The sequence below is a fragment of the Callionymus lyra genome, chromosome 10 (genome assembly GCF_982586985.1).
Source record: "Callionymus lyra chromosome 10, fCalLyr1.hap1.1, whole genome shotgun sequence".
NCBI lineage: Eukaryota > Metazoa > Chordata > Actinopteri > Syngnathiformes > Callionymidae > Callionymus > Callionymus lyra.
Window position 1 is genome coordinate 11938205 of NC_141827.1, and position 25928 is coordinate 11964132.

At 39.1% G+C, this 25928-nt stretch overlaps 3 protein-coding genes across 7 annotated transcripts; 2 read left to right on the forward strand and 1 right to left on the reverse strand.

Moving 5' to 3' along the window:
* The first annotated feature begins 1126 nt into the window (after nucleotides 1–1126).
* c1galt1lb (core 1 synthase, glycoprotein-N-acetylgalactosamine 3-beta-galactosyltransferase 1, like b) lies at nucleotides 1127–6278 on the forward strand. Of its 3 annotated transcripts, none has more exons than XM_087801329.1 (4): nucleotides 1127–1574; nucleotides 1659–1921; nucleotides 3688–4352; nucleotides 4746–6278. In XM_087801329.1, exons 2-4 carry the CDS (start codon nucleotides 1711–1713, stop codon nucleotides 5043–5045), a joined length of 1176 nt encoding a protein of 391 aa, XP_087657455.1. In that variant the 5' UTR covers nucleotides 1127–1574; nucleotides 1659–1710; the 3' UTR covers nucleotides 5046–6278. The 3 variants fall into 3 exon arrangements, with proteins under 3 accessions (XP_087657455.1, XP_087657457.1, XP_087657456.1); XM_087801331.1 differs by having other exon boundaries at nucleotides 1662–1921; XM_087801330.1 differs by having other exon boundaries at nucleotides 1127–1565.
* Nucleotides 6279–7553: 1275 nt separating this feature from the next.
* On the forward strand, nucleotides 7554–10301 carry apof (apolipoprotein F). The gene is made up of 2 exons (XM_087801683.1): nucleotides 7554–7616; nucleotides 8482–10301. Exons 1-2 carry the CDS (start codon nucleotides 7597–7599, stop codon nucleotides 9392–9394), a joined length of 933 nt encoding a protein of 310 aa, XP_087657809.1. The 5' UTR covers nucleotides 7554–7596; the 3' UTR covers nucleotides 9395–10301.
* A 2331-nt stretch (nucleotides 10302–12632) lies between these two features.
* On the reverse strand, nucleotides 12633–24750 carry stat2 (signal transducer and activator of transcription 2). Of its 3 annotated transcripts, none has more exons than XM_087801681.1 (24): nucleotides 24627–24750; nucleotides 23632–23763; nucleotides 23422–23566; nucleotides 23243–23338; nucleotides 23086–23178; nucleotides 22881–22959; nucleotides 22713–22792; nucleotides 22486–22637; nucleotides 20681–20839; nucleotides 20521–20610; nucleotides 20240–20299; nucleotides 20096–20116; nucleotides 19910–20003; nucleotides 19116–19163; nucleotides 18964–19047; nucleotides 18707–18805; nucleotides 18490–18625; nucleotides 18246–18298; nucleotides 17232–17320; nucleotides 17024–17160; nucleotides 16770–16958; nucleotides 15491–15545; nucleotides 15287–15357; nucleotides 12633–13523 (listed from the first exon to the last, which is right to left on the reverse strand). In XM_087801681.1, exons 2-24 carry the CDS (start codon nucleotides 23760–23762, stop codon nucleotides 13336–13338), a joined length of 2349 nt encoding a protein of 782 aa, XP_087657807.1. In that variant the 5' UTR covers nucleotide 23763; nucleotides 24627–24750; the 3' UTR covers nucleotides 12633–13335. The 3 variants fall into 3 exon arrangements, with proteins under 3 accessions (XP_087657807.1, XP_087657806.1, XP_087657808.1); XM_087801680.1 differs by having other exon boundaries at nucleotides 18964–19050; XM_087801682.1 differs by lacking the exon at nucleotides 15287–15357 and having other exon boundaries at nucleotides 13380–13523; nucleotides 18964–19050.
* Between the last annotated feature and the right edge of the window lie 1178 nt (nucleotides 24751–25928).

Consider the following 25928-nt stretch of genomic DNA (forward strand, 5'->3'; position numbering starts at 1 on the left):
ATTTAATACTGCACTGTATTTACAGTCAACAGAGGGTGAAAAGTGATGATGGCTTTTTGTTTTTGGTTTAAACAAACTAGTATGTTGAAATGATTTAAATGTCACCTTTCCCATGTAATTCAACCTGTAGAAATTGTGATATTGCGTGAACACATGTATGCTGTAAAGGCAAAGGTAGTGATTTATATGTTTCCATTATAACAATAAGATAATTTATTTAAAGATCTGAAGTAGAGACCTTAAGAGAGAACATGTTATCAACCGATGGAGAGACATAATGATGTGAATAAGAAACATTAAGGGGGGGTTTTCAATGGCTGAATAAAAGCCATCAAAAGTAGTACAAACTGTTATTGACATTGACGCTGAAAACACATATGTCAGGTGTGTCTGTCAGTGTTGACTCAAGGTGTTGAGAGGTGACACGTGGCTGGGTTGTGTTAACTCGTCCTATTTGTCTTGTATTTGTTTGTTTTATTAACACACAAGACGACACACATATTGAAACAACTTTTGCGATGTTTATCGAGTGTTCATGGGAAATATGAAACACTACCACTTTAGTCCACTGGCGTCGCTCGACTTCAAATCGCATAGAAACGTTATGAAATATTTTAATTAAATATTATTGTGGTCGATGAACCACAATATTGTTATAGCTGATGATTAATTATTTAATTTGGAAAACGTTTAATTTTAATTTTTAATTCATTTCATAAAGTAAGACAGAAAATATTGATAAAGACTAATAAAAACAACATGGAAATACATGAAAAAGGATTTTCTTTTTGTAAATCGCTCTAATAATATCTGTTATTAGTAACTGTCGAGGTATTTAAACATTAAAAAAAAACGTGTCGCTCGATAAACTGAAATCGTTAGACGCTCGTTTAAAAGTGTCAAACACAAAACTTTACAGGAACTGGTACAGTGTTTTATATGGCACTTCAAAATAAAATAAATAAAAATGGTTCAAATGGTATTCAATTAAAATCAAACACTATGTATTTTCAAGATTGTTTTATAACTACGTCCTGTATACATTAAGAATAACGCGTTACATACCAGCATAAACGTCTTTCTTAAACCGGATGTTGTAGGTTTTTTAGTAGGCGGAAGTGATATGTCAAATAACTTGGACCCTTCTTGGAAACGGCTATTCCTTTTCTCTAGCATAACAAATTCTTAAATAACAATGGTAACGTGTTTGAAATGTTCTATTCATTCCGACTGCCGGACGGACGATGGTGTCACACTATTGCTAACATAATGCAACATTATCGCCAACTTAACGGACAAGTTAACAATACAGCTAGCTATAGCTAGCTAGCCACCTTTTTTTTTTTTCTTCAGGCTTTCCCCTGGTAGTCGTCACACTTCCTCCTCTGGTGTCTTCGCTTAAGTTTCTCTCTTTTTTTTAAATCATTATTTGGTTAAATATAAGCGGTATCTTCGGAGACGTTTGCAGGCCGGGGAGGAGGGGGGGGTTGAAGGTACTTCCTACTTGGACGAGGGCTCACGTGAGATGTAGCTTCTCGGAGCCCACAGCTGCTATTATGACGCTGGTAAGACTGGTAAGTCTCGTTAAACCACTCCTCGAACAGGGAGTGACACTGTCGTCTAAAGTTTAAAAAAAACAACTGTCATTTACTCTCCAGCAGCTGCCCAGTTGATCGAGCAAAACCGAGACACCTGGTCACCTGGTCCAGCATGAAGGCGTTAGGGTCCAGAGTCTCCTTCTACGCGGGGTTCGTGGTGGGGACCTTCACCCTGTACGTGTTCCTCAGACAGATGTGGTTCGAGAGGTCCGCACAGGCCACCAGCTTCGACAGGCACCATGATATCATGCTGAAGGAGGACGAGAAGAACTGGAAGAAGGAAAGGTCGGCTCTCTTCAACCTACAGCACCCTCATCACACAGGTGAGCATGTGAAAAAGGAAGTGGATCAATTGTTTTCACAGCTCGATTGTTTGAAATGGTAAAAAAAAAAAAAAGAAGCAGGATTTATGCCTTCCTGGTTGCCGTGAACTTGGAACTCTTAAGTCAACATTGCTTGGAATTTTCAATGAACTTGTTAGAGATCTTGTTTCCATATGTTGGAAGTCTTTGTCTGTAAATCGACTTATTATAAAGAATATTATATATTGTAATATTATATAGGAAGAACATGTGATTAGATATTTTCCAAAAACGGATTTGGCAGATTTTCATTACATCTGTCATGCACAAGAAACATTTTACATTTGGTTTTATTCATACTTTATTTTTAAAAAAAACTACGAATATTATTGAGATCTCACTTGTTCCTCACTAAGGCGCTTTAGGAATAACCATTACTTACTTACTTGCTTACTCACTGAAATCAAAAGTATTATTGACGGTACCTTAAGATGTTTTTATTTGTTCAGGCTTTTCCTTGATTTTCTGGAACTCCTGTTGTGTTATCAGTTTTATCTTGATCTTTAAAGTATATATTTTATTGAATATTGTTTTGACTGTTTAAGCGCTTTGTGACCCTGGTCTGGAAAAGCGCTATATAAATACAAATTACTTACTTACTTACTTTATGCGCACTTATTATGTTGGGTAGCTTTGACTGACTGAATGACACTTAATGAGGTGCACGGGTTTGTTCTTTTAAAGTTATTAATTTTTTTTTTAAGGCTACCCTAGGATTATTATTTTTCTGTTTATCGTGTTTTGTAATGAGTTATTTTAGAGCACGTCCAAATTTACAATAACTTGGTGTATATTTGATCGTTAAGTAAGTAATTTTTATTTGTATAGCGCTTTTCCAGACCAGGGTCACAAAGCGCTTAAACAATCAGAACAATATTCAATAAAGTATATACTTTAAAGGTCAAGATAAAACTGATAACACAACAGGAGTTCCAAAAAATCAAGGAAAAGCCTGAACAAATAAAAATGTCTTAAGATGTTTCTTGAAGGAGTCAGTAGATCATCAAACACAGAGGGAGAGGAAGATCGTTCCAAAGCTTAGGAGCAACAGCCTGAAAAGAAGCAAGAGAAAACTGTGCATTATATATAACTTAATATTTTATGTAGCTAAGAATTTTTTTCAAAACAATAATTGTATCACTGTTTTTTAATTGAAATATGCAAGCATTAACTCGGATAGAGTAATGTTATCAGATTTTTTTTTATTGCAAATTAAAATAAACACTTTTGTTTTAATCTTATTTATCTGTTTAATAAGGTTTGAATTAAAGTCAAATACATTCCTTTATTTATTAATTCGTTGCAGTTTCTTCGGGTGAGTGACTGGCGATACCCTAAACATGACCCCAGTCGGGGCACCCTTAGTTATCATTCACAAACACACTCATACCTACGAAAAAATGCAGCAAGTTCCCAATCAACCTCTGTATTTGTATGTTTTTGGAGTGTGGGAGAAAACCGGAGCGCCCAAAAGAAACCCACTGATGTAAGCTGGCTCTCATTCGTGTCCTTGATCCGTCTTTGGAAAGCAGAATATATTTAGAGACTGTTATTATGAAACTATATTTAGGTGAACTCCAGTTTCACAGGTTGATTTAATTTTAGACTTTTTTTCCCCTCTGTAGCATCAATGTTGTTGCAAGTGATGAATCTTGATTTAATTTGTTATTCTTTTGAATTAAGATGTATTCACAGACTCGGTTAAACCTGCTTGTGTTCCCTTTCAGGCGAGGTCAGCCACGTTGGAGATGAGCTCTACAAAAAAGTGCGGGTCCTGTGCTGGGTGATGACCGGACCCAAGAACTTGGAAAAGAAAGCTCGACACGTCAAGGCCACTTGGAGCCGCCACTGTAACATTGTAGTCTTCATGAGTTCAGTCGACGACCCAGACTTTCCCACCGTGGGTTTAGGAACCAAAGAGGGCCGCGACCAGCTCTACTGGAAAACCATCCGAGCCTTCCATTACGCCTACGAGCATCATGGAACCGAAGCCGATTGGTTCCTCAAGGCAGACGATGATACTTACGTCATAGTGGACAACCTGCGCCTGCTCCTCGCGAACCACACTCCAGAGGAGCCGGTTTATTTCGGCCGCAGGTTCAAGCCTTACGCCAAGCAGGGCTACATGAGCGGCGGCGCGGGCTACGTGCTGAGCAGAGAAGCTTTACGTCGATTTGTCGACGGATTCAAGAACAAGGTGTGCACCCACACTTCGTCCGTGGAGGATCTCGCATTGGGCCAGTGCATGGAGAAGGTCGGGGTGCTGGCTGGAGACTCCAGAGATTCTCTGCACAGGGAGACGTTTCACCCGTTCGTCCCCGAGCAGCACCTCACCAGCAAGTTTCCCAAGAGCTTCTGGTATTGGAGCTACTGCTACTATCCCATCGTAGAGGCAAGTATGAAGGCTTGGCTGGAGCTTTTCGTGAAGCAACACGCGTTGTTTAACTAGAGGACATGTTTGCTCAACTGTCAAGTTCCTGCAAACATCGTCGCACTGCTTTAAATCTGAGTTCAAGTAACGAGTGAAACCAAACACACGCACAACTACCTCCTGTGCAGTTTCAAAACGTTTCTTTGATATACAGTAAAATTCATGATCATCTCAGGTTCAGCATTTTTCCTTCTTTCTGTTAAATGTAAAACTTTTGAAACCGCATCTGTTGGAGCCTCAAAGAAATCATTTGACAATTTGAAAGAGGGTCGTCACAGAAAAATGTATATCTATAAAAAAACAAGTTGTGTAGTTATTGGCTTCAAAGTAACCACTTCTATGTTCCTCCTCTAGGGTCCCAACTGCTGCTCTGATTTGTCCATCTCCTTCCACTATGTCGGTGCAGCACAAATGTATTTGCTGGAGTACTACACCTACCACCTGCGTGCCTTTGGATACAACTACAGATACAAGCCGCCGCTGCCTCTCGGCTACAACTCTGAACGCTCGCACTCGGGCGACGCACCGGAGCCGAAAAGGGACTCGCACGAAAAAGGAGCGTCCGAGGGCCAAGAGGTAGCCAAGGCTGAGGCAGAAGTAGGTCTTCCTCCTGCGCCGGCCCAGGAAGCGGCTGCTGCTGCTCCGGCTGGATAATGACTCTGAAGGTGTGAGCAAGTGTGTGATCATGACTAGGAGGGTTTTTTTGGGGGGGCTTTAATTGTTTGATTTGTCATTCCAAAATGTCTTTTTTTAATTTTTTTTATTACCTTGTTAAGTTGAACGTTGGGGCTTCCTGGCATTTGATTGTGTTTCCAAATCAATAATATTGTGTTAATGAGTCGACAAACTAGTCCATATTTTAGCCTCAGTGCCATTATTTAATTATTTTCCTCGGAAAAAAAAAAAAGCAACTGCACCAAAACCCTTTTTCTGACACAAGACTGGAATTGACGCCTTTACTTCTGTGGCCAAAGACGAGCAGTGTCACGTGCTGCAGCATGTTTAAAAACCTTGACGGGAGCCCTGGGAATATGAAGTTTGACTCCAGCGTTTGAGGAGAAACTGTGGACGAAGCACCTTAGCAGCTACTCAAAATTCACTCCAAACCAACATTATCAATTATTATTATCATTTCTGTGAGCTAGAGGAGAGGACGTGTTTGACTAACTCATGCGACCTCTGACCTTAAAGATTTACCTTTACAGTTTTGAATTTTTTTAAATAAATATAAACAAATGAATCACTCCAATGACACTTGAATACATCATACTTTACTCATTGTTATATTAAAGTTTCTACACTGTTTGAAGGAGATAAAAAAAACAATATTGGTAAATACTTGATGTATCTTTTTGTGTTGCTAAAAACAAATGATTTGCTCATACACGCATAGGAATTTTATTCAGTTCGTTGCATTGATGGTGATGAACGTCGAGACTCATCTAAAGATTAATTATTAAAATTTAGGGTAACATTGTGGTCAAGCTGGAAACAAACAAAAGTTGTCGCTATCGGCGAATTGACGCGCATCTCTGAACGGTTTAGCTAAAAGAAACGAGTGGCTCGACTCTACAGAGTCTTCATCTGGCCTTAACTTCTATCAGTTCAGCAGGCCAATCGAGCCTTTTGCGTCTGTGGCCCCTGAAACTGCAGCCAGAGGCCCCGTCATCATCACCTGTCATACGATGATTGATTTGAGAAAGCGAAATACATTTTTGTCCGGCCCATGACAATCGGCGCACTCATGTTCCACTAAAAGGGAGATGTGTACAGAAACTATTTATATTTGTATTTATGTTGCTGTTGACGTCAACATGGACTATTTTTCAGTGATCGCTGTACAGGAGTGTATTTTAATCACAGCGAATAAAAACATATTTTATTGTACTCGTGGTCTATTTTAAGAGTTGATTTTGAGATATGTATGGAATTAGTTGAGACAATGCCAAGATTCGATCTTCCTGTTTAATGGACATGAACTAGAAATTCAGGGTTAGCAACATCAACCATTTAATGGGTTCAAGAAGTTCCTTGAAACTTTCCTTTAATCTATGATAATAATAATATCAAAACTTTTGATAAGTCTTAATTCTCTGTTTGTGTTTAGACAAATCTGCCTTTCTAAAAGGCCAAGACAACATAAGGCAAATGCAGGCGTCCCAGAAAATGAGGAAAAAGTCTGCACAAATAAAAATGTCTTAAGATGTTTCTTGAAGGAGTCAGTAGATCATCAAACACAGAGGGAGAGGAAGATCGTTCCAAAGCTTAGGAGCAACAGCCTGAAAAGATTTCTCTCCTCTGGTCCTGAGCCGTGTGCGTGGAACCATAAGTAGATTCTGATCCACAGACCTCAGAGCCCGAGCTGGGGTGTAAGGCTGGATCAGATCAGTTATGTAAGGAGGAGTCTGACCATGAATAGATCTGAAAGTAAGAACCAGAATTGAAAATTGATCCTGAAAGAAACTGGCAGCCAGTGAAGAGTTTTAAGGATTGTGGAAATGTGAGTTCTTCTACTAGAGCAGGTCAGAATTCTTGCTTCAGAGTTTTGTATTAACTGCAGGCGAGACAGATCCTTCTTGTTTAGACATGAAAACAAACCGTTACAATAGTCTAAACGAGAAGACAAAAGCATGCATTACAAGTTCCCGATTGTGTTGTGACACCATTTTCCTTAATTTAGAGATTTTTGGTCAGTTTTTTGCAGTGCTGTCAAATGACATTATTTTGTTAAAATTCAAATGGATGAGCTATGCTATGTTCTGGACACATTAAAAAAACAAGATTCTATGGGTTAACATCAGATATATGGCATGTGAGTGGATTTAGATAAATCAAAGTAAAGTTTGATTCATTCCAATCACAAATATCAGCATCTATCCATATTTTATAATGGACCAAGTCATGATATTTAGTTGTAAACCATTTTATTCAACGTTTTATCTCCTATATGTCAGAGTTCCAAATGTGCCCCTAGTAGGAGGCTACAATTCTTTCAACTATTTGGGTCACAAACAAAACCTCCTGGTGGAGGGACTGGGGGGGGGGAGAAGAGGGGCCCAGACAAACAACGCAGCTGCTGGACACCCGGACTTTCCCCCCCCGACCAAGAATCAATATTCAAGTCCTGGCACACTGTGGAGCAACAGAGGAGGAGCGCCGTGTTGTGCAGACGAGCTGGACATCTGAGGAGAAAGGAACACTCTGCATGCTGAGAGAGTTATCGAGGTGAGATCTTCCTGATTCTACTTCTCAGTACGTTTTTGTCAAGATTACTCGGTGCACGACTGCGTCAAATACTTGTTTAATATGTTTTTTAGACGAAATCATTGAACACAACATGCTCACACTTGTACTTGTCTGTACTTTTTTTCCTTAAGTTAAATGTTGTCTTTGTAAATCAGTTTGAACATTTTCAACAGTTTACTTTAATGCTGTTTGTTCTGTGCTTGACCTCGTTTCTGTGTGTATGTTCCACCTCAGTGTGAGTATATAGTGTATTTATTAGGCTCTAATGAGGACACAGTAAAACCATATATAAAAAAAAAGACAATTTATAAATGACGATGGATAACAATTGTATTAATTAAGTCATAATGTATAATTTTGGGGGAATACTTTTGAAAATAATGCATTTTTATATTACGTTTCAAAATTAGATGTATTTCAAATACATATTGGACAATACAATAAAAGCTTTTATGGCATAACTTAATCTTTTGTTGATTTTTTTTAATCAAAATATACTTAATCAAATTTTTTTTTTTTCTGTTTCTGAAAGATCTTTAAAATTTAATGAATGATAAATGATACTTTATACAATGAAATTACATCGGAAGCTTTTTTTTATAAAGACCTTTTTATTATGAGTTCCCATCATATTAAAGCTACCTGTTGTGTTATCAGTTTTATCTTGATCTTTAAAATATATACTTTATTGAATATTGTTTTGATTGTTTAAGTGCTTTGTGACCCTGGTCTGGAAAAGCGCTATATAAATAAAAATTATTTACTTACTTACTTACTTTTATTCATCTCTTGATACTTCTGGCTTCGCTGAAAGAAGTTGCTGAAGTTGTATCTTCTATTTCAGAAGATCCAACATGTCCTCCATGGTTGCGTTTCTTCTCTTGAGCCAGCTGCTGCTGATCGATCCGGGGTTCTGCAGGGCACCCCCTCGGGCCCCGGGCAACACCCACCCCGTGGAGGAGCAGGTGTCTCTGGACGGGACACAGGACCTGGACAACTCTGCCCAACATTTTGTCGCCGTCCTCAGGGAGAAGCTCCACGGGCTTCATGTGGAGGAGGGTCACGGGTTCGACGGAGGGTGTGAGGAGCTCTTGGACGCGAGCGGGATGGACGACTCTTTGTCTTCTGCGTTACCCCGGGAGCTCCTGGGTCTGTCTCTGGTGCCGGCGCTGGTGATGGGCGGCTGCACCGACGAGGCCCGGACGCTGGTGCTGAAGCTCTACGAGCTGCTGGGAGTGATGGACACCCAGGAGCTGCTGTTCGACTTAGAAGAAGTGATGCAAAGGAGGAGAAGAAGGCCCAGACCTTCTGTGACGGACATGGAGGCCGTGATGGTGAACATCCAGCTGCTGGCCGAGGTGACCCCTGTGAAGACCAAGAAGGACCGGGAGGCTCGTGGTCGACGTCTGAGGCGCAGCGTCTGCGTCAACAGGAAGGAGGAGCGGGTCTACAAGGTGATGGAGTGGATCCCCGGGGTCAGCACCTTCTACAACCTGGGCTCGGCGGTCTACTACGCCTCGGTCAACTGCACCGACACGGCCCAGGAGAGGGCCATCCTCAGCGCCGTCGACCTCGGGACCGACGCCATCGTGGTGGCCACGGGCGGGACCGCGGGGCTGGCGGGGTACGCCATGGGGGCCGGGGTGAAGACCGGGGTGAAGGCCGGGGTCAAGTACCTTGTAAACCGCATGAAGCACCACGACGACGTGCTGGTGAACCAGCACTCTCCAGAAGAGGGCGTCTTCACTGTGCCTTAGTCTCTTTGTCAACTTATTCAACGAGGTTTGTTGTGTTGCATTATTTTATTTGAAGTCGTTTCTAGTGTATTATTGACTTAAATGACACAAATACATCTGACTAAAACCGTTGTAGTAACCCCTTAATGTATTCTTAGGTACAAACAACTAGAACACAAAAGTAGATAATATTCTAAACATGCAAGTTTATGTTACAAGCTTTAATAAAACGACTGACTCGAGTACTACTTCGATGGATTGACGGCAGTGGCACTACAACCAGTTGTCATTATTTCCCACTATATCACTGTCTGTGGCTAATAAGTGACGTGTGTTCACCACTATTTTAACTCCAAATGACTAGTTGAAAATGGTGCAAAAATGTGTTTATTCGACCAGGAGTCAAGTGTCTTGGACTGACAATGTTCATGTCAACTTAAAAGGATCCAGTTATCAAGTAATCAAACGTTCAATCAACGACAACAATGAACTACAATCAACTAATTATTTCTGACTTGTTAACATGTGTTTTTAAAGCAGCAGGTAAACTTCCATTCGCAAGTTTGACTGACTAGACCAGGGGTCGGGAACCTTTTTGACTCAGAGAGCCATGAAAGCAAAATATTTGGAAATTGATTTCAGTGAGAGCCATATAAATAATATTCAGATGTAAGAATCTGTGCTTGACATGAATTCAAGCCCTTTTCCTTTGTTCATCAAAATCAACAAAGAATTCAGACGGGTTCATCCCTTTCCATGCCTCCATTTCAATATGTCCATCATATTTAAATGAGGCACAAGACTAAAATTTCTCCATTTCTGTGATCATGAAAAAACAAAAACAAATGAAAACATGAATTCAAACTAACAGTTTATATTTGTTAATTTTAAACATGTCTGATATGAATCACACAAGTGGATTAATTACATTTCAGATGAAGTTTAACATCATCATCGCTTTGTCTGATCGTCTCTGACGTCATTAGAATGTGCGTCTCACCTGCACCTGTTTAATGTGTTTGGGTTTGAGTGTATTCTTATTATATTCGTGAGATAAAGGTAATTTACAAATAGTCATCATGTGATGGTGTATTAATACAAGTGTGTTTTAAGGACCGCGATCACAAAAGGAAAACCAGCATTTGTTGCGCTTTCATTGAAACCTGCAGCTTAACTTTAATGGACCTGACGTCATGTTTCTGTGACTCTCGTAGAGAAGAACCTGAAGCGATCAAACGCGCATTATTTTGTTCGATATATTATTTTTTAAAAACAAGCTTATAATTCTATATCGTTTTTCTTAATTGCGTAAAATGACTGTCGCACGTTTTGCTCTTTTTATTCTCGATTCATATGATCTTTTCCGTGCGTTCAGTGGAAGGGGCGGGACCTCTGATTGGCTGCTGTGCATGTCAATCAAATGTTCAACCAATCGGCGCAATAACCATTTGATTGACATGCACAGCAGCCAATCAGAGCTCTCTTTACTATTTTCTTATATCATATTTTATTAAATCACGCGATCTACTCGCAACAGCTTCGATCGCGATCGACGTATTGCCCGCCCCTGAAACAAGTGATAATATTTTATGTTTTATCTGAAAAGCCGAAATCTGCGAGCCAGATGCAATCATCAAAAGAGCCACACCTGGCTCGCGAGCCATAGGTTCCCGACCCCTGGACTAGACAATGTTTAACTGTGTGTGTTTATTTCTGAACCACATACAATCATATGTACTACAGATCTCAGGAAAGTTTTGTGTCTCATCAATCCAATTTTTTTTGTTTTTCTGTAAATCCGACAATTTAATATTGTATTATTGTAATTCATACTCGGTTGATTCTCCATTTGAAACAATAATTCACCTTCAATAAAATAAGTGATGTTTTACCTGATTACATATGTTTTATTTGTCCTCTTTGTAGATTGTTAAATCTAGAAATAGTGATTTCATCTGGTCAAGTATATGTATGTTTACTCACTTCACTGTTGGATGTCTGACCTCTGACCTTCCTCAACAGTCAGCCCACATTAAAAAAAACATTGCGCGTCTATTGCTAAGCTAACGGTAAAGCCACCTGATACACGAGACCACTGAAAATTGCAATAAAGTAACAATAATAATGTTTTATGTTGTTTTTATTCAACCTGATGCAATCCTGTTCTAATGTCTGTGGAGTAAATGATTATAACATTTATTTACATTTATCATTTTATGTATTTATTTATTTTAACCAACAACAATTGTGTTAATACGGATATAGCGGAAAATGTATCTAAACTCTGTTTTTTGACGTACATTTGAAAGTCATATCATTATATAATATGTAAAAAAACCTACACATTTATTTTAAATATCATAGAATTAAACCCTTAAAAGCTGGATCATGATTCATAATGACCTTGACTACTATCCTGGTAAATTTGTAGAGATTTTACTGTAGAAAATTGAAATAAATGATCATTAAATACAGCTATTAATGACAACATTAAAAAAATTAAATACAAAAAAATCCTTAAAAGCTTAGTGAAAAATTACACTGGATAATGATTCATAATGACCTTGACTACTATCCTGGTAAATTTGGAGAGATTTGACTGTAGAAATGTGAAATAAATGATCATTAAATACAGTTATTAATGACATTTTAAAATGAAATTAAAAAAAATACTTAAAAGCTTAATGAAAAATTACACTGGATTATGATATTCATAATGACCTTGACTACTATCCTGGTAAAGTTGGAGAGATTTTACTGTAGAAATGTGAAATAAATGATGATTAAATACAGTTATTAATGACATTTTAAAAATTAAATAAAAAAAATCCTTAAAATCTTAGTGAAAAATGACACTGGATTATCATTCATGATGACCTCGACTACTATCCTGGTAAATTTGGAGAGATTTTACTGTAGAAATTTGAAATAAATGATCATTAAATATAGTCATTATATGAGCCACAGAGGAAATACCTGCTCAAATGAGCAAATGAGCGCAAAGTCAACTTTCAATTAAATTCCTTTGTCGAGCACCCGGACATCATACCGTTCTGAGCGTGGGCACAGTTTAGAAAAAATAAATAAATCCTCAACACGAAAACGTCTCCCTTGCTTGTGTCGTGACCCCCTTCACCCCAGCCAACACTGAAAAGAAAAAACATTGCACTTCTAATTGTGAACTTACGGTAATGGCGTTGAAACTGGCCGAAAGGGTCTGACCCGAAAGGGTCTGACCCGAAAGGATCGACAATAGGCATTTGAGGTTTACTTTTTATTTCATTTAATACAATTCAACCAGTACAAGTTATATTGCACTTTTGTTCATGTAATCGAATGTATTTTACATAAATTAACAAAACACATTGAGATACAACAACTTTAAAGAAACGTATATTACACTGTTATCTTGAGGTTACTTTAAAACGAATATCAATAACAGCAATATCATGTTAGGAAACACTCAAGTAAATGATCATCATGTGCTCAATATCATTATACATTCAAAGAACAAATCCTTAAGCTGTTGGTAAAATAAAACCCCAAATCCTTTTTTTTTTATAATGACTACAATCACAAGACAGTTTTTTTTTTATTTAAATAAAATATTATTGTCTACCTTCATTTTTTTTTAAACATATAAAAATCCCTTTCGAGGTTCGCAAAAAATATACATCAGGACCCTGCCTGGTGCCAGAATATGAACCAGTCATGTTCATCTGGGGTCACTGGGGAACTGTTCAAAATAAAACTTTTGCTTCAAGAGAAAAAAAGTCACATTTTTTGAAAACAAGTGGATGCATTCTGATGTCTCACAGCTAAAATACAGGCGAAAAAATGGACAATTTTCCCGGTACACACAACAGGATCCGACAAGATTAACAAAACCATAGGAAGACTGAAGTTAAATCAGGGAAAGCAAGCGAGGATTTTCAGTTCAATGAAGGGAAAGTAAGCGTAGATCACAGCTGAAGAGAAGTCGAGGCGCTGGAATAAATACTGGGGGCCAACATGCTTTGACAGAGTTCTTCCAGAGAGAAGTCGATGCTGGGATAGATCTGAGCATCGTCTTCGAGGTCCAAAAGCGTGGGGAGCATGGGGTCGGGAGAGTACGTCTCTCGGGTGACGTCACGATCATCTCCTTCAGGATCTGTAAAGCAGAGAAACGTGTCGTGAACAACACCTCAGCAAAAAAAAAAAAAAAAAAAAAAAAAGGGACCGGCAAGTGAAACAAGCTTTAATGGTTAAAAAACAAGAAAATATCCATATTTTGCTTGAAGTCTGATTGTATTCATGAGACAAGATTATAAGACCAGGTGATGAATGTCATCAGTGAAGCAGCAAGATTGACTTTACAAAAAGACGTGTCAAATTCAATCGCACAAGAGAGGAAAAACATGTTTGGTTTCAAAAATTGGAACAGATTTGTTCTCTCACCTGTGCCATTATTATTGTATTGTAACAATTATTACTGCTATTTATTCCTTTCATCATAGCATAATTATTATTTGTATGGCCTCATGATGCCTGATACCATCATAAATGAATTTAAATACACAATTAAATTGATCAAAGAGAAAATCCCTCCCCCTTTGTGTGGAACACCTTCTGTCACTGAGCCTGCCTCCACATTGTGGGCCTTCTTTAAGCCTGTAAATGTTGCTGATGAAACCCTCCTCCTGCTCGTCCTTCCTTGTAGGCTCTTTATTAAAGTGTTTGATGCAATTGGCCCCTGGGTTACCGATATGGTGAACCTCTCCCTTTCCACAGGGTTTTTTCCCAATGCATTTAAACATGCCATAGTGGAGCCTTTGCTTAAAAAGCCAGGCTTAGACCCAACTGACCTCAGTAATTTCAGGCCTATTTCTAAGCTCCCTTTCTTGTCCAAGATCTTGGAGAAAGTGGTGTCTGAGCAGCTGTCTTTGTTCCTGGATCAGAGCGACATCCATGAGAAGTTTCAGTCCGGCTTCGGCAAACATCACTCTACGGAGACAGCTTTATTGAAAGTGTCCAGTGATATCATGATGTCGACTGATTCGGGTCAATTCACTGTTCTGGTTCTCTTGGATCTGTCCTCAGCCTTTGACACAGTTGATCACCAGATCCTGCTGAGAAGACTGAGCGATGAAGTGAGACTGTCTGGGTCTGTGTTACAGTGGTTCTTGTCATACTTTCTAGGCGCAGTTTCAGTGTATCTGCCAATCAAATGAGGTCCGAATCAGCGGATCTGTTGTGTGGAGTCCCTCAAGGTTCTGTTTTGGCTCCGTTATTATGTTGGCTGTACTTGGTTCTTCTGGGTAAAATCATTCAGAGATTTCCTGATGTTTCTTATCATATTTTTGCTGATGACATCCAGCTCTACTGCTCTTTTGATCCAACTGAGCCCCAGAGGCTGAACAGCTTAGTCAATCGTTTGTTAAAAAAAGAAATCAAACAATGGCCGAGTGAAAACACTCTGCAGCTTAATGTGGACAAAACTGAAACTTTTCCAGGGTTGAGTCAGTATTTGGGTGACTTAGGCCAGACTGTCAAACTGAGCCTGAGAAACCTGGGTGTTGTCACTTGTAAATGTCAAATTTGCTCCTCCTGAGACATATATTCACATGGAAAAAATGTAATTGCGTCAACATTCCTTTTCTAGGACATTTCGACATCAACTATTTCTGTTTGAATTAAACCCTGAAGTTGAATCACTGCAATTCTGCAGGATGCTTACAAAAGAGGATAAATGGAAAAAGGGAAAATGGAAATATTAGAAATCAATGATATACTGGTGTTAGGCAGTGATGTCATGCAGGAAGCTACATTAGATTAGTTCACTCAGGTCACCCACAAACTGTTAATGTTGCCCGATATTTGGGAACCAAACAAAGATGATTAGTGGTGATCTTTCTTGGGAGAGCAAAGACTCACCTGCCGCCTCAAATAAGCCTTCACCCAGCATCATGTCAGAGGACCCGCGCGACTGGGCCTCCGATGTGTTCCTACACGACCCAATAACAAATATTCATGATGCAAACGGTGCTTCACTTCTTTATGCTTCTTTAGGATTTCGGAGGAGTATGTCAACTAAAGCGGAAACATTAGCTGAAGAGCGAAAAAACACACTGTACTTACTCTTTGGTGACAAACATCAGCTTTGTTTTGATGTATTTGATGTAAGGACTGTCATCTGGAAGACAAGCAGATGTCAAGACATGCAACAACTGGTCCAGAAAGCAGTGCAGATACTGCATTTATTGACATGAAGCCCCGAAGACAAGAGGTCAGCTGAGGTCTGTAGAACACGTGAGCAATGCTGGTCACGCTGGAACTACACAGACTGACGGATGCGGAAGCTGCTGAAGTTGCCATGGTGATAAAATGTACATTTCGGTATGAAAACTTCCATCAATTACAACAAACATGTACCTGTTATTACAAAGGTCGTCCAAGTTAAAAATGACGTTTTAGTAATGTCCTGTAAAGGTTTGTTTTCCACTTTTACTCCCGCACTTCTGCCACAGATCACACCTGACCTCATTTCCATTAGGGCTGAACGATTAATCCCATTTGCGATATAATCACGATATTCAAAAACACATAATTCAAATTGTGTGAATGATTCTAATTGTGTGAATGATAATATGTTATTGTGTATGACAGGAAATGGACTTAAACACAGGAGAGACTGTGCAAATATATGCAGTAAGAAAATGACTGACCAGTGTTTTCACTTTTCTTTACTGATCATAAATATAAATGTTTACATCACACTTTTAGCACATTTTTACAGTAGTTTTTAGCATTTGCAGTGACTATGTTATGTTTGTTTACAAGTGTAATTAGAGTAACTAAATAAACCTTCTCCTTATATTTTAAGGTATGCTTCATTTGCCTTTATCATAAAAAATACTTAATAACTTTATCTTGAGAATTAAAGAGAAATATAGTTTAATGTAAAGTTAATCATTGTATTAGATTTAAAAAATGCATAAAAAAGAGGACATTGAAAAAATAATCGCATAAATAATCTCAATATTTCGGAAAATAATCGCAATTATATTTTTTTCTATAACCGTTCAGCCCTAATTTCCACCCATTCCACCCCGCCTGCATTTTCTTCTTCATCTCCTCCGTAAATATTAGAATATTTTCAAAAATAATTTACTACTTTCCACACATAAGAGTTTGACATTCTAATAATTATTCTCCAATAATTATAATAACATATACTTCCATACATCTAGTCCTGCCTCCTCCATCCAATCATCAGCTGTGAAGGGATTAATGCGACACATCAACACAGGAAGTTACTATCAATAGAGTCCAGATTGCATTATTTAAAACGACTGGGACACAATATTTAGGCGTGCACATGATGCTCTCAGCAGTAAATTGAAAAAAAACCTCTTACCTCCGGTTTTTTCTGAATAGAAAGTTCCAAACACGTCGTCTTTGGGAATATCAGGATATAAGTAAAGAAGTGGATTTCCAGGAACACCATCATCTCCCTGAAGCTGGAAGTTCCTAATGATTTCCTGGAAGGGAATCTGTTTCAGATCATTTTTGGTGAACGGCTCGACAGATTTCACTTCAGGGAGACCTAGAATCCACCGGACAGTTCAGCGTTATAAAGTGGTTGTACACATAATGCTCATTACAATTTACCATTCGAATTCATATCCAGCCAGGAGAAGGTGACTCCTCCGACGACACTCTCACTGAAACGAATCATGAAGGTTCCCTTCCGTTTGTTCTTCAGCAGAGTCCTCTCAGATTCTTTGCTCACGAAGCCGGTGATGAGTCTGCAAGCACACAGATCCGTTTAGTACATGAAAAAACAACAACTGTATTTTCTCAAGTTCTGTGCAAATACCCGGCACTCCAAAGGGGCTCAAGGTAATCTTTCACCACCATCAAGATTCCATCAAACCACAAGAAAAAACTTTCTTGGGCACTTTCCTGCTGCAAAGAGTAAATATAATCAGATTAGTAGACACAAACAAACTGTTAAAGTGGTTCAACATCGCCGTCGACATACATTGTATATACTAGAGCACATTAGGCCTGATCTAAAAAATATATTCCATACAACACCCATCGTTTTATGGTTGATTTTGTTTTGATCTTCCTTGTTGCCCCATTGATAGTTATTGAAGAATCCATGCTGTGATTAGTATTTGAAAAATATCATCAATCCTCCATAATAATACATGTTGAGTTATTATAGAAGTGTGTACTAGACTGACTTGGTGTAGCTCGCAGTTAAAAAAAAGGTTGTGGTTTAAGCTTTCTCAGATTTTTAGAAACATATTGTAGCCTTTATGTCATTGCTGTGTCTCATGTTCTCTGATCATTTACTATATATTTAAGTCATTTTGTAGGCCCTACCTGGTTTCTAAAACAGTGTACCCCTAGAGTCATTATTCAACATTGCAATGTTAGTGCATGAACATTTGTTTACAAAACAAAATAACGCTTTTGTCTTCTAGTTAAAAAATCCTCTCAGTACGTCATATAAAAACACTGTGAGTGATGCTGCGTCTCTGGTGAGACAGTCGGCCTGTGAGCAGAGGGAGATGCCACTAGGACTGGAACAGTTATTTAACACCTAAATAATAACCACCAGCAAAAATGTACTTCTCCTTAACTCAAATCAATTCTACCTCCTATTCAGGGTTAAAGAAAGGTTTCTGGTACATAAATCCTTATTTAACTCCAGCTGTCTAGCAAGGGCTAAAGCTCCCTGAGCGAAGCCTGGATTAGCTGATGTAGAGCTTTTGTTGAAGTTGGAACTGAATTGCCGAGGTGGAAATATGGAAATTATTCAAATTTTTCAAAAATATGACCTATAACATTTTATGAAAGGGAGATTTGATGATACACTTACCTTGCAGAATTTGGACCATCCAACACTTTGGCTGTCATAGTCGGACACTCTCCCTGTTAAATAAATGCCCAAAGAGAAAACAAAAGGGACTGAAAATTGGTTATAAAAAAATAAAAATAAAAAAAGCGGATACATTTGAAATCCAGAGAGAGAGAATCAAAGAAAATAGTTCTGCAGCTGTGTTATCAAGGGGATGGTGGTGATGATGATGGTGATGATGATGCTGAAAGGGGGATAAACATACCAAGTACTTTTCTTGCTATCATGGCGCATTGCTTTTCATCCAGAGGACGTTTGGTCACAGAGAGAAACTGCCAGCTCAGCATCTCTGCAAACTGTTGCCACGGTGCTGGAGGAGTGTTGGCGAAAAAGAGAACGTTCTACAAATACAAAAGGCGATCATTAAAAAACAAACAAACTCTTTATAAGGCACGGCAATGGTTTCACGGTCATTGTCATACCTTTGTGTCCTGACTGAGCATGTTGAACCACAGGATGGAGGCCCAGGCGCTCTGCTGCTGGCTGGAGTTGGAGATGATGACCATTGGGAGAGAGGCTGTCTGGAAGTTGACATTGATTTGGAATTTACATTAATGCTAATGCTGCAGATTGTCCGAGCCTGCCGTTTGAATGACTGAAAATGCAGCTTGTTCACACCGCTTTGAAGACCACCTACCACACCTTTTGCTCCCTCTACTTTGATGGAAAACTATTTTACCTCCAAATCCACGGACAAGCCTTTGTGCTGGAAAACCGTGTTGAAGTAGATGATGTGAAGCTCTTCTGTGACGCTCAGAGAAATCTGCTGCAAATTGAATGTAAACCATGAGATGAAGAAAGAAAAGGTTTCTATTGAAATAAGAGACCCACCTCCCCGATGCCTTTCCCACTTCCGCTGGATTTCTGCTCCTTCAGATTCTGCGTGAGATGATAAAAACACTTTATCAATCAAAAATGATACACAGTTAAAATATATACTTTAAAAGTTAGTTCCAGAAGTTCCAGAAAATCAGGGGAAAGTCTGCACAAGTAAATATGTCTTAAGATGTTTCTTGAAGGAGTCAGTAGATCATCAAACACAGAGGGAGAGGAAGATCGTTCCAAAGCTTAGGAGCAACAGTCTGGAAGGATTTCTCTCCTCTGGTCCTGAACCGTGTTCAGGAACCATCAGTAGATTCTGATCCACAGACCTCAGAGCCCGAGCTGGGGTGTAAGGCTGGATCAGATCACTGATGGAAGGAGGAGTCTGACCATGAATAGTTCTAATAGTAAGAACCAGAATTTTAAAATTGATCCTGAAAGAAACAGGCAACCAGTGAAGAGTTTTAAGGATCAGGGAAATATGAGTTCTTCTACTAGAGCGGGTCAGAATTCTCAATGAAGAGTTTTGTATCAACTGCAGGCGAGACAGATCCTTCTTGTTTAGACATGAAAATAAACTGTTACAATAGTCTAAACGAGAAGACACAAACACATGGATCATAAACTCAAGATCATGTTGTGACATAAGTTTAGAGATTTTTCGTAGTTGAAGGAAACAGTTTCTGGTCAACAGTAGCTTAGCTTAGCTTGAGTCACAATAGCCAGCTGTAGAGACGATAATCTAATTTACTAATGTGCTTTTCAGGTTGTTAAAAACATCTTTTTACAGCGAAAACACTCACAAGATGTCTGAAGTCTGCCACCATGCCACCACTCTGCATTTCTGCAACATTCAAGGCTTTGGTTCTGGACCCAAGAACATTAAAATTCCGATACCTGCAGCAACGTTAGCAGAAAAAGAAAAAGGTTAATAATAAGTTGTTGTTTAATAAATGGCCCACGTTGGTACAGTTCACAGTTTACCGTACCCCTTCATTTTCGGGCCCGCCCTGTGGAAGAAACAGGCAATTCATTGTTGGTTAATAAGTTCCATCCATCCGTCAATCCAAACTTCAACGTTAAAATATGCAAGAGAGTCTGATATTAATGAGAAGGTGGTTGGTGTGTCTCACCTGTCCATGGACACGTCTACTTTCATGATCTGGTTGAGCTCAAGTATCTTCACCAGCAGTCTGGAAAATCAAAAGTAAGACAATTTGAATGTATGCGACACTGATTTGATACATAACTTGATAAAGTTCTTTGTCTTTTTCTTTTCATTTACATTTTTAGTACTTGTTCTTGTTGAAAATGATATTACATGATATTGGCATGTTTTGTCCATAGTTTTTTTGGAAAATACAATTCAATAAAACAACAACATGTACTACGAAGACGCAGTAACGTTCCAGACCTGGCCTTCACGGAGAACTGGATATTGGTGCGTATAACCAGCGGCCCTCTCCCCAGAGGCATGGACGGCTGCGTCTCCACCACGAAGGAGCTGGAGAATGTGGGATAAAAGAACATCAGGACGGATCGTAAATCAAGATCAGAAAACAGAGTTTACTGACCTTTTGATGACTTCTTGAAGAAGCTTCTCCGCTCTTCTTTGCAGCCCAGGTTTTTTGGCTTTGATGGGGTCATTTGGATAGCTGACCTTTCCCGCCAGCTCTTCCAACTTACCGAGGAACTCTCGGACCTGGAACAGACACACTGCCAAAGAAGTGAACCTGCAACGACACCGAAAATTGAGGGGATTGAGCATTTTTATTCTTTCTTTCTGTGTCCTGCACCAACTGAAGAACTACATTTTAAAATACGTTTATCAATTTATAAACAAAAGATTAAACCATAAAGTGCACATTGGCCTGTAGAAAACAACTTGCATTTCTTTTTAACCCTTCCATGCGGTCTCTGGGTCAAGGTGACCCGGTGGCCTAAAAACCAATGTGTTTGAGTTTTCCCTTGTGGTTTCTTTGGGTCAAAGTGACCCGGTGGCCTAAAAACCAATGTGTTTGAGTTTTCCCTTGTGGTTTCTTTGGGTCAAAGTGACCCGGTGGCCTAAAAACCAATGTGTTTGAGTTTTCCCTTGTGGTTTCTTTGGGTCAAAGTGACCCGGTGGCCTAAAAACCAATGTGTTTGAGTTTTCCCTTGTGGTATCTTTGGGTCAAAGTGACCCGGTGGCCTAAAAACCAATGTGTTTGAGGTTTCCCTTGTGGTATCTTTGGGTCAAAGTGACCCGGTGGCCTAAAAACCAATGTGTTTGAGTTTTCCCTTGTGGTTTCTTTGGGTCAAAGTGACCCGGTGGCCTAAAAACCAATGTGTTTGAGTTTTCCCTTGTGGTTTCTTTGGGTCAAAGTGACCCGGTGGCCTGAAAACAAATGGGTTTGAAGTTTCCCTTGTGGTACCTCTGGGTCAAGGTGACCTGGTGGCCCGAAAACAAATGTGTTTCAGGTTTCCCTTGTGTTACCTCTGGGTCAAGGTGACCCGGTGGTCTAAAAACCAATGTGTTTGAGGTTAACCTTGTGTTATCTTTGGGTCAAGGTGACCCGGTGGTCTAAAAACCAATGTGTTTGAGGTTAACCTTGTGTTATTTTTGGGTCAAGGTGACCTGGTGGCCTGAAAACAAATGTGTTTTAGGTTTCCCTTGTGTTATCTTTGGGTCAAGGTGACCCAGTGGCCTAAAAACCAATGTATTTGAGGTTTCCCTTTTGTTATCTTTGGGTCAAGGTGACCCGGTGGCCTTAATACCAATGTGTTTGAGGTTTCCCTTGTGTTATCTTTGGGTCAAGGTGACCCGGTGTCCTTAAAACCAATGTGTTTGAGGTTTCCCTTGTGTTATCTTTAGGTCAAGTTGACCCAGTGGCCTGAAAACGTATGTGTATAAGTTTTCCTTGCGGTACGTCTGGGTCAAGGTGACCCGGTGGCCTGAAAACAAATGTGCTTCAGGTTTCCCTTGTGTTATCTTTGGGTCAAGATGTCCCGGTGGCCTGAAAACAAATGTGTTTGTGGTATCCCTTGTGTTGTCTGGTTCAAAGCGAACGTGGTGAAGGTCATTCATATTGAACCACAGATTATTATTATTATTTTATTTTTAAATGACGCCTTATTTGTTTGTTTATTATTTATTTAATTAATTTAAGTTTAAATATTGTTTTGTATTCAAAAAGTAGTTAAACAAGTTAGAAACGTCAATATAATGAGACTAAAGAACATGAGATATTCAAAAATAAATATTTAAGATCCATCCAAGGAATCTTTTGTGAATAAATACACTTTTTAGTCAAATATATTTCCATGAGAGCCAACAAGAGCGGCCGTTTGAGTAAAATAACCAAATTAGATCATGGATGATTAAGAAGAATAAACGTGATACCATTTCTCCAGTTGATCCAGACAAACATTCTCCGGAGCTCCAATGCAGGCCTTCTGCTGCCTCCGCTGCCAGTCCACCAGCTCAGTGGTCACCAACATCTTGATCAGCTCCTGAGCTTTGTCCAAGAGTTGACTCAACTTCGTCAACGTGCTCTGAGTGAGAACAGCAGATTACAGGACCGTGGCAATAATGAAATCATAACAGATTCATCTTGAATGACTACTGACCTTCCTGCACTCGTTCAGGCGGTTTACGAGAGATTTGAAAATGTTTTGTTGTCGAGTTTTCTCCTCATTCTCTACACCCACTGTGGTTTCAGATTCAAGTCATAGTCAAAGGTCACGTCACACTCAACATTTTCATCAATAACTGAGGGAAGTGAAAAAAGCGCTTACCTTCCATCAAGTGTGTTTGGTATTTAAAGTCAAATTCATCTTGCTGGTCCTCAAGGCAGTTTATCGTGTGCTCCATACACTACGGAACAAAGAAAACTATGAGTTCATGAACACTGTTTTGGTCTTTCCTTGAGGTTTACTGCTGTGCACCAACAACAACAATAACAATAATAACAATACTCAATAAAGGAAGTCATTTATTTACCTGAATATCATTTTTAAGGGCCGACAGTTTGCGCTCCAAGTCTTGTTGGGAGCTCGTCCCGACACCGTCCTGGCTCACACTCATCATCTGGACCTAAACATAACAGGATATTTGAGGAAAATGCACTAATAAAAGTCATCCAGATAATATCATCAACCTGGTCTGGCAGCTCAGCAGATCTCAATATTTTTTTCTCCTCTTCCTGGAACCAATGTATGATGCCTGCCAGGCTACAAGGTTCCTTTTGATAAACCTACAAGAGCGAGATATGTTTTCGATGGTTTAGTTTATGAATTACAAAACAGATTTTGCTGCAGCGAATCAGACTTTACGCACCTGAATATTTTGTCGATGTCGCCGGATGTTGTGCTGCATGACAAAATTCTTGTCTTGCACAAAGCGACTGTGCTGAATGTCCAGGTTCTCGAGCAGTCCCTGGAACAGGACGTTAGCGAGGTTCAAATCCCGAGCCGCGCGTTGCCTGCGTGCCACGAGAACAAGATTGATGCGGACATGTTTAACTTTAACTCGTTTCAGCTGCTTTACCAATCCTGCATCTCGATCCAGGCAGCGAGGTAATGTCGGACATCCATGGGTAAATCATCTCGGTCATACAGCCCGTACAGCTGCTGAGTGTACATTCCACTCAGCTTCTGCATCTTCTCCCACTGAGCCATTCTAAAATGACAAAAATTGGATCATGATAAATTTATTTAAAAAAAGATTTGGGTATGAAATGTATATATAGATACAGTTAATACAACTTTAAATGCCACTTTATAATACTATTTTCTCATTTCCACTTTTAATGTAGAGTCTGCTCGCGTCATCTGTAATAACAAGATGTCTAAAGTGTTTTTTTTGCAGATAATGTAGATAATGTAGTAAGTTAATAGTTAGTAAGTAAGTTGGAAGCAAAAATATTAAAGATAACAGCCCCACGTCCATGCTTTGCAGATGCATTACAGAGATGCAGCAGCAATGCAGCCATCATAGTCAATGTAAACATTACTACCAGCTACATTTCTGCTGCAGCTCCTGTGTCACACAAAGAATTCACCATTACAACCCCAGCTGGAGTGGAATTAGCACAAAACAGGATCCGGTTGTCTTTCAAAATAAAACCAACCAACTGGGTCAATGCTACTTTGTTGACGTCATGAGGATGGTTGATATTTGATATTTACTGCGAGTTCAAGTTTGTCATCACTGTAATTCATGTCTTGTTTTTGTTTTAAATACATTTAGCTTAAGCACCATTAACCGTATTTTTTTTTTTTTTACGTATAGTTATATCAATGTTTTTCTATAAATTCTGCATTTGTCGTTAATATCCTTCTTCCATATTATATCAGTCAATTCAATAATAAATGAATTCGTGCAAATATGTCTTGTCTTTCATAATTGTTGTTTAGATAAAAAAAAAAAAAATAATTCAAATGCGTTTAGCTTGTGTTATCCATAGTCCAGCGTGTGCTAGTTAATAGTTATGTTTAACTAACTAATGATACTCGATTCAATGTATGAATAAATCCTCTTACCTGTACGTTTACACTGTCAAAACTCTCAAAGACTGTCAACTCAAATAAGAAGCAACAACTCCAAAGAGAGATTGACGACGTTTCCGCTGTTTACTTCACCCACTGCGACATAAGTTTCGTTTTATGATCTACTTGTGCTCTTGTACTTGTGTTCAGAATCAAATAACCCAGGGCGCCATTGTGGCTCTTTTTGCATTGCTTCGTATAGGACACCGAAGAGCCATCATGGCTGCCACACAGTGCAGTTTCCATTTGGGCAGAGCTTCGGTCGGCGATTGGTCGAGAGAGTCAGCAGACGCGAAAGGTGATTGGTAGAAACGCGCGTCAATCATTCACAAAGGAGGAGAATCGAAACTTAACAGTGCACTTTGTATTTCACGTGAAATGGAAAACAAAGTATGACTAGATACAGTCGCAAATTGACGACACCCTCAAGAAACATCTTAAGACGTTTTTATTTGTTCTGGCTTTTCCTTGATTTTCTGGAACTCCTGTTGTGTTATCAGTTTTATCTTGATCTTTAAAGTATATACTTTATTGAATATTGTTTTGATTGTTTAAGCGCTTTGTGACCCTGGTCTGGAAAAGCGCTATACAAATAAAAATTACTTACTTACTTACACCCTTTAGAAGAAAAATGACAGTCGCTATTGTTGCAACTTTTTAAAGTTTTGTTCTTGGTCAGGTTTAACTGATACGGCTGTGCATTGGCAAGCACCTGGCACTTGTCCGGCCTGCAAGATTCTCACCACACATGCTACACACCAACATGTTCTTTGCCTCTGTTATGCTTTCACTCGGTAGGTCTGAGCTGTAAATCCAGTGTTTATTTCAAGTGTTCTAAAGACACAATAAACGGATGAAATCTAGTTCCTTCTCCTGGCCTTCTTTTCAACTGGTTTACCTTCTCACTAGTTTCTCCTGTATCAACGCATCCTGGCTCTCTGGATTTACAACCATATTCATGTCACTTATGGAGGACCTCCATAGCGTGTTAATACTCGTATTACCTTTTGAAATTTACCTTTTCAATATTTTAACGTTATAGTTCATAAACCATTTGTAATAAACCCTGTAATTACAACTCTGATGGGCACCAAATGTCACATATAAAATACCTCCATGTAATGTTGCTACACTCACACTCAATACTTTAAAATGTCCCTGTCTGAATTATTTTCAATCAATATTTTCATGCAATGTATTGTAAATATTTTGTCAAAACTCCTTATTTACAACACTGATGGTCACAAACTGTATATCATTTATGGAGGATCTCCATATCATGTTCTTTTTCAAATT

Coding starts and splice junctions, on each gene's coding strand:
- c1galt1lb (XM_087801329.1), top strand. CDS start 1,711: ATGAAGGCGTTAGGGTCCAGAGTCTCCTTCTACGCGGGGTTCGTGGTG. Junction 1,922..3,687: donor ACAGCACCCTCATCACACAG/GTGAGCATGTGA, acceptor GTTCCCTTTCAG/GCGAGGTCAGCCACGTTGGA. Junction 4,353..4,745: donor GCTACTATCCCATCGTAGAG/GCAAGTATGAAG, acceptor TTCCTCCTCTAG/GGTCCCAACTGCTGCTCTGA.
- stat2 (XM_087801680.1), bottom strand. CDS start 23,762: ATGGCTCAGTGGGAGAAGATGCAGAAGCTGAGTGGAATGTACACTCAG. Junction 20,611..20,680: donor CTTCAAGAAGTCATCAAAAG/GTCAGTAAACTC, acceptor CACATTCTCCAG/CTCCTTCGTGGTGGAGACGC. Junction 20,004..20,095: donor GCGGGCCCGAAAATGAAGGG/GTACGGTAAACT, acceptor ACGTTGCTGCAG/GTATCGGAATTTTAATGTTC.
- apof (XM_087801683.1), top strand. CDS start 7,597: ATGCTGAGAGAGTTATCGAG. Junction 7,617..8,481: donor ATGCTGAGAGAGTTATCGAG/GTGAGATCTTCC, acceptor CTTCTATTTCAG/AAGATCCAACATGTCCTCCA.